Source organism: Salmo salar, chromosome 12 (assembly GCF_965601325.2).
Source record: "Salmo salar chromosome 12, fSalSal1, whole genome shotgun sequence".
Lineage (NCBI taxonomy): Eukaryota > Metazoa > Chordata > Actinopteri > Salmoniformes > Salmonidae > Salmo > Salmo salar.
In genome coordinates, this window is record NC_138302.1 from 12545813 (window position 1) to 12557169 (window position 11357).

At 42.4% G+C, this 11357-nt stretch overlaps 1 protein-coding gene across 2 annotated transcripts in view; it reads left to right on the forward strand.

Moving 5' to 3' along the window:
- The window catches only part of LOC106593468 (uncharacterized), a 22414-nt gene extending 18386 nt beyond the window's left edge, over positions 1-4028 (forward strand). For both annotated transcript variants that reach the window (XM_082958579.1, XM_082958580.1), the window contains exon 4: positions 1436-4028. In XM_082958579.1, the coding sequence (XP_082814705.1) occupies positions 1436-2304 (869 nt within the window). In that variant the 3' untranslated portion in view covers positions 2305-4028. The remainder of the gene's footprint in view (positions 1-1435) is intronic.
- Positions 4029-11357: the final 7329 nt, after the last annotated feature.

An 11357-nucleotide genomic window follows, 5' to 3' on the forward strand; every position in this document is an offset into this window, starting at 1 on the left:
TGAATGAAATGGTGGCAATAATTGTGGCACACATATTTGAGAATATTTGTTTTATGATAAGAATTGTATTTTTTCTTTCAATTATTTTACTTTAAAGGTTAGATTTGTGAATAATTTGAATGAAAGACCAAGAGGATAAACAATTCCTTTCTTTTTCACAGCCCGTTTTTCTCATATTTACCAAGGGTGCCAATATTAGTGGAGGGCACTATATCTCTAGGCTTTCCTACTTGTATTTTTTATTTTTTTAATTATAGATCTAACATTGGAATATATCTGCAACTTAAAAAAAAAAAATAGATCAACTTACCACAAAATCATTTTTGTTTAAGTATCTCAAAGTTGTGATGACAGAGGACATTTTTTGTTGAGCAAGAGCAGTGGGAAAATAATTTGCTGACATCTTAGGGTCTTAATGTGAATTACAGGGGGCGGGGCCAGTTACCCCAGGTGGCCAGTTGTCCCCTGGTACCCAAGGGTCTCAGCTCCATCTGGCTCTCATTTGGATCATAGGTGGGACCCAGCCCAATTCAACCCCTGGTCATTTTGGAAGTAAACACTTTTTGCTTAGATGTTTCATTGGGCTGGCCCTCATCTGCTGTGTAAACAAAGGATTCCCATAGTTTGAGTCCAGAGTCAGTTTTGTCAACAAGTTGTGGGCGTGGAGATACCGTTTTGTTAAAAGAAGCCATGCTGTTGGCATTCTCTCTCTCCGCTTCTCAAAAGTGGCTTGCGCGGTGTTAGGTGACTCCCCATCACATGCGCAAGTAGCCTAGCTAGCTACTGAGGCCGTGAGAAGATTCAGACACATTACTACTCAACCCTCTCAATCAGTACACACATGAAACACATGGCAAAAGTACCGAAAGGTCAAAAAATTCTAGTAACGAACCGTTTTTCATATAGTACAGAAGTTTCTGTACACCGTACAACATTACCCTCCTCTAGGAACAATAAAGTAATAATCTGTGCATAGCCGTGATTGAGTGGCAAAACTCCCGGGACCTCACATGTATGACTCCCCACTCGAGACCAGGGTTTAATCCCCTTTCACTGTTCTCCCCCCTGGATAGCAGGGTTTAATCCCCTTTCTAAATTCTCCCCACTGGAGACCAGGGTTTAATCCCCTTTCTAAATTCTCCCCACTGGAGACCAGGGTTAAATCCCCTTTCTAAAATTCTCCCCAATGGAGACCGGGGTTTAATCCCCTCTCCAGAACAGGGTTTAATCCCCTCTCCCTGTTCTCCCCAATGGAGACCAGGGTTTAATCCCCTCTCTCTCCCTGTTCTCCCCAATGGAGACCAGGGTTTAATCCCCACCCGCGACAATCCTTTCTCAGTGTTCTCCCCAGGTGCTTGTCTGTCTCCTCTTGCTGAACGGTCTTCAATAAAAATGAAGTATTTATCTATTTCTCTGTCTTATTCAATCTGTATAGGAGAGAGGATAAAGTCGGACCCAGACTATCTTCCAAAAGTGACCGTGGCAACAGGGAAACCACAACACCAGAAGAAGAAGGCCGCAAAGAAGCTTCATCCATGTCCTGACTGTGGGAAGACATTTGACAGACCATCACACCTAGAGAGACATGAGAATACCCACACCAGAATCAAGAAGCTGGCCCCCGACTACACTTGTTCTTACTGTGGCAAGATCTTCGCTAAACCGTCAAAGCTGGCTCGGCACGAGCGAGGACACACCGGAGAGAAACCCTACTCTTGCTGCAAGTGTGGGAAGTGCTTCGCCGAGCCGGGACACCGGAAGAGCCATGAGCTGACGCACAATGAAGAGAGACCGTACACCTGCGATGACTGCGGGATAGGCTTCTTCAACCAGTCCAAGCTGCAACGGCACCAACGCACACACACAGGTGAGAAACCGTACTGCTGCACCGAATGTGGGAAGACCTTTGCTCGATCAGGAGGCCTAAAGACTCACTGGCTAAGCCACACGGGAGAGAGACCATACCTCTGCTCCGACTGTGGGAAAAGCTTCTTCAGCTCTGGGGACCTGAAAGTCCACCACTTGACCCATACCGGAGAGAAACCACACTGCTGCTCCGTGTGCGGGAAGGGTTTCGCGCAGAGGGGGAACATGAGGGCTCATGAACGGTCTCACTCGGGGGAAAGGCCTTACAGCTGTGCTGACTGCGGGGCCAACTTCGCCCATTCTAACTATTTAAAGATACACCGGCGCATTCACACGGGAGAGAGACCCTTCCCTTGCCCCGTCTGTGGCAAGAGGTTTATTCTATCCGGGCACCTCGGAAGACACCAGAAAACACACATACCAAAAAACAACACTTAGGATAACACACACGGGACACACTCATGAGCTTACTGAAGTATATTTAATTTGCATATAATCATGAACTACAATGAAACGGCTGAAGAACAAAAAATAAAAGACATGGTAAAAGTCCTGAGTGAGTGAGGGTAAGGGAAGCTCCCCCGTGAAGCTCCGCCCTCAACACTCCTCTTTCCATACTTTGTTCCAAATGACTACCTGTTCCCTATATGGTGCACTACCGGGTCAAAGGTCAAACCTACATAGAGCAGAGGGTGCCCATTGGCCTGTTCCACTGTTTTAATCAAAACATTGTATAGAATTTATTTGGCAGGTTGTTGTGTGTGTGTGTGTGTGTGTGTATGTATATATGTTGTGTGTCTTTGTCCTGAACTTTTTGGGTTGTTTTCATAATGTGAGAGCTCTGGTAAGTAAGGTTTCTAATGTAGTTAGTTACCTGTAAACCACAGTTTCGGCCTCTCCTGGTAAGCAAAGTCTCTTCAGATCATTTAAGCACGACTTTTTCCACATTTTGTTATGTTACAGCCTTATTCTAAAATTGAATAAATTGTTCCCCCTCAATCTATACACAATACCCCATAATGACAAAGCAAAAAGGCCTGTCTCACAGTCCTGCTGCTGAAAAACATCCCCACAGCTTGATGCTGCCACCACCATGCTTCACCGTAGGGATGGTGCCAGGTTTCCTCCAGACGTGACGCTTGGTTTCATCAGACCAGATAATCTTGTTTTTCATGGTCTGAGAGTCCTTTAGGTGCCTTTTGGCAAACTCCAAGTGGGCTGTCATGTGCCTTTAACTGAGGAGTGGCTTCCGTCTGGCCACTCTACCATAAAGGCCTGATTGGTCTAGTGCTGCAGAGATAGTTGTCCTTCTGGAAGGTTCTCCACAGAGGAACTCTGTCAGAGTGACAATCGGGTTCTTGGTCACCTCCCTGACCAAGGCCTTTCTCCCCCGATTGCTCAGTTTGGCCGGGGTGGCCAGCTCTAGGAAGAGTCTTGAGGGTTCCAAACTTCTTCCATTTAAGATTGATGGAGGCCACTGTGTTCTTGGGGACCGTCAATGCTGCAGGCATGTTTTTGGTACCCTTCCCCAGATCTGTGCCTTGACACAATCCTGTCTCGGAGCTCTACGTACAATTCCTTCAACCTCGCGGTTTGTTTTTTGCTCTGACATGCACTATCAACTGTGGGACCTTCATATAGACAGGTGTGTGCCTTTCCAAATCATGTCCAATCATTTGAGTTTACCACAGGTGGACTCCAATCAAGTTGTAGAAACATCTCAAGGATGATAAATGGAAACAGGATTTACCTGTGCTCAATTTCAAGTCTCATAGCAAAGGGTCTGAATAAGGTATTTCAGTTTATTTTTTTCAGATTTTGCAAAAATCTATAAACACTGTTTTTGCTTTGTCATTATGGGGTATTGTGTGTAGATTGGTGAGGAAAAACAGGACATTTAATCAATTTTAGAATAAGGCTGTAACATAACAGAATCTGCATAAAGGGAAAGGGTCTGAATACTTTCTGAATGCACTGTATATTCTGAAAGTAACGCATTGCTAACTATAGTTATTGTTACTCAAATACAAAGTGTAATTAGTTATGATACCTTGTTACTGATTCAAGTAATAATATTATTGTACCACATTATGTTACTGACAAGTTAACCCACAACCCTGGTGAAATGGACAGCAATATGCATAAATAAAATGTTTCCAAGAGGAGCGTGTCTGGCTGGTTAAATTGCGACAATTGAAGTTTGGTTTAGAAAGTGTTGATTTATGCAGATAGAAAGTGAATGGATTTCTGGAGGAATAAGACAATTTAATTCAAATGTGACCCTCGTCGTAATTCACTCTTTTTAGTACATTTTCATATTAGAGAAAAAAAAAGGTACTTCAGGTTTCATGAAGAGGAAAAAAATGGTCTGTCAACATTAGTTAGATACGCACATAATTGACCAGCTTGGCAACAAACACCATTATGAGATCAGGGTCTGTATCCACAAGACATCTCAGAAAATGTCCTAGGAATCCTTTTAAAACCTGTTAAGACTATTAAAAACTCCCAGCTCAGAGGAAGTTTTAGGATGATGTTAGGACACTGCCCAGTCAAACTGAGCCCAGAGTAAAATCAACTCATACACATTGTGGATACAAAATCAACTCATATTGCGTCTTTAACATAAACCCTAGATGCCTTCAATTGCCCAATTTATAGGCATATATTTTTAAATAATGTGATATTGTGCTCCAAAGGGATTACTTGGAATAAATAACATGATGTAGGTAATTCAATGATCGAAAGAAAACCATGTTTAATTAGCCTAGTGGTTATAAATATTTAGGCATATCATGTGAAATTTACAAAAACAAAGAAATAGGCCTTGTGAAATCATTGTATAAAGAGCAAGAAATACTGTTGCATGTAGGTCTAGATTATTTCTGGATTGATCATATAGAAATATCAAAACATTCTTTGAACAACTCCAAACCAATTGCATGTGGTGCAGGAACCACTGACCCACTGCCTTTTTCTATTACCAAGACACCTGCTGGTAACTCTTAACTGGTCAGGACAGCTCATGAGGTCTCCTAAATATCTGTCCACTAGGTGGAACTCATGACTAAAGAGGCTTCATGCATAGATATGATTTTTACCCATAAGAGTAGGAGTAAAATGTCTCTATTTTCAGCACTTACGACACATTTTCTACTCTGATACACATTGTGGATACGGTCCCAGTATGTGGCACTGCACTGTGTATTGCCTTTTGATGTTCTTTCAGTAATTTAAAACTCTTCCCACACTAAGAGCAGTTGTAAAGCTTCTCTGCTGAATTAGCTGATGTTTCTTTAGGTCTTCAGTATGACTGAAGCGCTCCCCACACTGGAATCAGTGAAAAGGCTTCTCTCCTATGTGAGTTCTCTGGTGAGCCATTAAAGACATGCTCCGGAACTTTGGCGACAACATAAGTATTTATTAAACATCCCACTATGGGCTGGATGTGTAGTTCATACATGCTTAATCTATGAGAATAATTACTGTCCTAGTTGGAAAGAAACTGTTTTCTCTACATTTCCCCCCATGTGGACCAGCCCCCTAGCAATTCGAGTTCCAGCCAATACGCTTCTGTCCCTCGCCATTTGAGTGACAGCTAGCAAGATGCACACACAGCAAAGCGAGAGAGCGAAATTACTTTGTGCACATATGTGACGTAGTATGCAATTTTTGGGGACCACTTTTGGCTCAAGAGCTACTTTCATAACTATTGGCTAAAAAGTTCCAGAACATATCTTAAGTTTCAAACATCACTGAAACTAACCACATGCAGAGAGCAATGGTAAGGCTTGTTGCCTGTAGAAGTTAGCTGGTGAGTCTTTAGTTTATGTAACAGGCTGAAGCTCTTCCAACACTGACAGCAGTGGTAAGGCTTCTTTGTGAGTAAACTGGTGTCTATTTAAGGTTTGTAAAAGAGAAAAACTCATCCCACAAACAGCAGTGGAAAGGCTTCTCTCCTGTAAGAGTAACCTTGTGTCTATTTCATTTTCTTGGTGTCTAAAAAAATCTTCCCACATTGACCTCACGGGTAAGTCTTCTTTATTTCGAGACTGTTTTTGTGTGAATCCCTGAAAATTGACAATGGAAGTCATGCCTTTGGTCACCCTAACAAGTAGTTAACGAGACCATAAACTCACCTTTAAAAGTTTCAAATAAAAGTCCTTCTCGTCAGTTGTTTGACTGCGTAAAGGATGCTCCAGGAAAAAACATCTGTAATATAAACTTCTGCCCGCGTTCTAAAACCAGAAGTGACATTTTTGTGCTGCCATCAGTGAGCTAGCTATGTAGCTAGCAACGCAACGTTTTACCAATAAAGAAAATATATAAAGCAATTGAAAGTGATATATACTTGATACATTGTTCAGCCAAGCATTCCTGCCACTACCAGAACACTAGATAACAAAATAGCTTTACTCTATGAAAATGACAGTTTTAGCATAGGTGCGGGGCTTTTGTTTTGCTTGCTGCGGTGCTAAACTAGTCTCGGAAAATCCTAGACATAGGGCAAGAGCACTAACAATGAGGGGATTTGATTAATGCACCTGGATGAACCAGGTTAGCGTTGATTGCATTCGTTTTTGAACCGGGTTGCCTCCCGGGAGTAAGCCGGGTGCCCGGTTTTGGCCGAGGGTGAAGTCTGCTCAAAACAAAAGTGAGGTAGGATAAGAAAGTGGAGTAATGAGTAGGATTCCGGGTTTTCACATGCAAAAGTGATTACTTTTGATAAAAGGCTTTGTCTGCCTTCCCAATGAAAACTAGTTTGAAAATCCAAACACATTTCATGGAAAAGAGATGTATGTTTCTGAACGATGCATCATGATGCCTTGATGACAACATGTGGCACAGATTACTGTTCGATTGAGAAGGGTACTCCTCTCATACCGCTTTTGCCCCACGGGCCATGCGATAGCTGTGCCAACTTTATTTAAATAAAGAACATTCAAACACAACTCCAGAGCATGACTTTGACTCTTCTTTCACCACCATCATTTTTATTTTATAATAGCTACATGATAGCAATTTTAGAAGGTTGTCACCCTATAAAATATACATGATTTTAACGGAAATTCTTCTTTCACTACCACTATTTATTACCAGACATCCAGGGTTTATTACAGGATACTGAATGATTATAACGTCTTACTTCAGTGTTTGGGGAACATTGTTGTGAGTTCCCTAGCGTTTCTTCAGAGCTGATGACTGCCTGAAACTCTCCCCACATTGGGAGCAGTGGAAATGCTTCTCTCCTGTGTGAGATAGCTGATGTATCTTCCGAGTTAATAACTGACTAAAAGCATAACCATACTGGGAGCATTGGTTGGCCGGCATTGTAAATAAGAATGTGTTCTTAACTGACTTGCCTAGTTAAATAAAGGTTGGTATTCTTCTTTCTTTTGTGTGTCTGTTGGTGTGATTTGAGGTTGGTGTGAATGTTCTATTGCCATACTGGCTGGAAAGGTTCTTATCTCTTGCTTGCTAGCTAGCCAACTTCGGCTAACTTACAGTCAAGTCAAACAGTGCAGCCAGAATAAGAGCAAAGTAGCTGCATTTGCATTTGTTTAAGCTGTTTTCTAGTGAAATGTATTTGGATACATCCATGACAATGAGCTAATGATGCGCGATTTCACCTGGCATTGAAAAAGAGCTCTCTCGGCAGGACACTGTTGTTCAGAGGAGCTAGCCAACAACACAACTAACACAATAACTTCAAACTGAAGCTGGAAAGGCTGCAAGCTAGCTGGACTTCGTTTCATTTTACCGTGTTCTATTGATATTTCTTTGTATATATCTCAATATAAATTACACTGATTCAGGATTTTTACTGGGTGAGAAAAGCTGCCTGCCTGTCTGTCTCATCCCGACTCCTGCCTGACACTTCAAGATTACTATGCAACAGCTGGAGAACGAATTTGAATATAAAAACAATGTTGCAAATGTCAGAGAGACAGACAGCAATGTTTATACAAATCTCAGCTATTGAAAACGAAATGTTAGGCTAAAAGAAATGTGAGGTAACGTCTAGATGCTATTTATAGTGGAGATCAAGTTTATAAATTGCCTGGCTGGGCTGATGAGACAGTGGATTGCGCAGTCAGATGGAACAGAGAAAATTGTAACGTCATAGAGTCATAGATTTAGCCGGTGGTAACTTGTGGAATAGCACCGGCTGGTATGCGGTTTCAACCAATGAGCATTCAGGATTACACCCACCCGTTGTATAATATGTTAAATGCTTGAGTTTACCTTAACATTTGATTTTGAAAGTTGACAGCTCTTGTTGTTGTAGCTAGCTAGTGTAACTTAGAACGCCCAACCTATGCGTAGCTAGCCACAATAAGGATTGGCCTTTCATGGCTACCACGGCTACCGACGTGAGTGCTACGGGGCGGGAATCATTTAGGCAGGTTACCTTCGCTTCCTTGAGCACAGGGACTATGGTGGTCTGCTTGAAACATGTAGGTATTACATACTCGGTCAGGGAGAGGTTTATAAATGTCAGTGAAGACACTCACCAGTTGGTCTGCGCATGCTTTGAGAACACGTCCTGGTAATCCGTCTGGCCCCGTGGCTTTGTGAATGTTGACCTGTTTAAAGGTCTTGCTCACATCGGCTACCGAGAGCATGATCACACAGTCATCCGGAACAGCTGGTGCTCTCATACATGCTTCAGTGTTGCTTGCCTCGAAGCATGCATAAAAGACATTTAGCTCGTTTGGTAGACTCGCTTCACTGGGCAGCTCGCGGCTGGGTTTCTCTTTGTAGTCCGTAATAGTTTTCAAGCCCTGCCACATCTGACAAGCATCAGAGCCGGTGTAGTAGGATTCAATCTTAGTCCTGTATTGACGCTTTGCCTGTTTGATGGTTTGTCTGAGGGCATAGTGAGATTTCTTATAAGCGTCCGGATTAGTGTCCCACTCCTTGAAAGCGGCAGCTCTAGCCTTTAGTTTGATGCGGATGTTCCCTGTAATCCATGGCTTCTGGTTGGGATATGTACGTACGGTCACTGTGGGGATGAAGTCGTTGATGCATTTATTGATTAAGCCGGTGACTGAAGTGGTATACTCCTCAATGCCATTGGATGAATCCCGGAACATATTCCAGTCTGTGCTAGCAAAACAGTCCTGTAGCGTAGCATCCGCGTCATCTGACCACTTCCGTATTGAGCGAGTCACTGGTACTTCCTGCTTTAGTTTTTGCTTGTAAGCAGGAATCAGGACGATAGAATTATAGTCATATTTGCCAAATGTAGGGAGAGCTTTGTATGCGTTTCTGTGCGTGGAGTAAATGTGGTCTAGAGTTTTTTTCCCCCTCTGGTTGCACATGTGACAAGCTGATAGAAATTTGGTGAAATGGATTTAAGTTTGCCTGCATTAAAGTCCTCGGGCCACAAGGAGCGCAGCTTCTGGATGAGCATTTTCTTGTTTGCTTATGGCCTTGTACAGCTCGTTGAGTGTGGTCTTAGTGCCAGCATCGACTTGTGGTGGTAAATAGACGGCTGCGAATAATATAGATGAGAACTCTCTTGATAGATAGATTGGCCTCCCTAGTGGTGCAGTGGTCTAAGGCACAGAATCTCAGTGCAAGAGGCGTCACTACAGTACCTGGTTCGAATTCTGGCTGTATCACGTCCAGCCGTGATTGGGAGTCCCATAGGGCGGCGCACAATTGGCCCAGGGTCGTCCAGGTTTGGTTGGGGTAGGCCATCATTGTAAATAAGATTTTGTTTTTAACTGACTTGCCTAGTTAAATAAAACAATTGTGTGGTCTACAGCTTATCATGAGGTACTCTACCTCAGGTGAGCAATACCTCGAGACTTCTTTAATATTAGAAATTGCGCACCAGCTGTTATTTACAAGTAGACACACACCCCTTACCAGACGTAGCTTCTCTGTCCTGCCGATGCACTGAATACCCAGCCAGCTCTATAGTATCTGTGTCGTCGTTCAGCCACGACTCTGTGAAACATAAGATATTACAGTTTTTAATATCCTGTTGGTAGGATAGTCTTAATCGTCGATCATCCATTTTATTTTCCAATGATTGCATGTTGGCCAATAGTTCGCGTGGTGGTGGAGGTTCACTCACTCGCCTACGAATTCTTAGAAGGCAGCCTGACCTCCTACCCCTTTTTCTCTGTCTTTTCTTGGACCCGGTCTCTAGAAAGCAGTATATCCTTCGCGTCGGATTCGTTAAACAAAAAATGTCCAGAAGCTCTTTTCAGTCATAGGAGACGGTAGCAGCAACATTATCTACAAAATAAGTTTTAAAAAAAGTTACAAACAACGTGAAAAAAAAGCACATTTGGTTAGGAGCCTGTAAAACATCATCGCGATTATAATCGAGTCAACTGAAGTATCGTGCTTTGAGCTCCGGAGTAGGGCACCTGATAAGGGAGTCATCTCCGGGGTGTCAATGGAAGTTAAGGAGGAAAACCTTTCGACAGGAATCCCTGGTGTGGTTAGTGCCCATCGTTTGACCTGCATGGTAGAAGGAAGAAAGGAAAACAAAAAATGTGGTTCTATTGTTTTTTTTTTAATGATGAGCACTTCCCTACACATGTCAAGCTGAGGTATGAGGTACGCAGAAACCAAACCATTACAGTGTACAACTTTTAAAGGATTTGGCCGTGTTTCAAGTGTGTGTAGACGGGTGGAGTATACAGAAGATCGGATTGAAGAACGGCCATGTTGCAATTGTGGTGGGGATCATGACCCAGAGTTCCTGGAGTGCCCTGTAAGGGTGAAGGAGGTTGAGTGGGCAAAAGTGAGGGCGGTCCATTGGATATATCCTATGCTGAAGCAATCAAAAGAAGAACAGGTGAAATTGAAGAAATGGTAGTGAATGCCCATAGTGAATAGCCCTATTTGTCAACCAAGAGAACCGGATATGCTGTATGTAAAGAAAGTGGATTTAGTGGTGTTCATTGCAACTGTGATAAACTGCATGGCTCAAGTAGAAAGGAAATCAAAGAAATTGGACTTCATTGTGGCTGCAGCAGGAAAGTATCTGGGGCTTCAGGAATTCACATCGGAACATTTACAAGGATTATAGGTGATGGAAGATGTGCCTCCCTCGCAGGCTCCTGAGCCTGTTTAGGGATCAGACATGGATAAGGTCATTCCTACAATGCAGTGCCTTTTCTGTCCTCAGGAAATATCACTTCTTATTTAGTGTAAAATTAGGATTCCAAAAGGCTTTAAATATAAGGTCAGGTGTCCTTTACCTTAAAAACACAAAAATATGGACCTTAAAAGTGAATTTTATGCATTTTGAAAACGTTTTTTCAGTGGACGTAGGTGTTTTTGCCACCGGTGTTATTAATCAACTTCCACGAGAAATATAAGCCTTAAAATAATAACATACTTAAAATCTTTCTTCATTATTTTATAGTGCTAGTTAAATTCTCGCTCATCAATAGTTATTTTAATCATAATTATTGTATTTATTATCATTTTATTTAAGATGTTCTATGTGTCCCTGATATCAC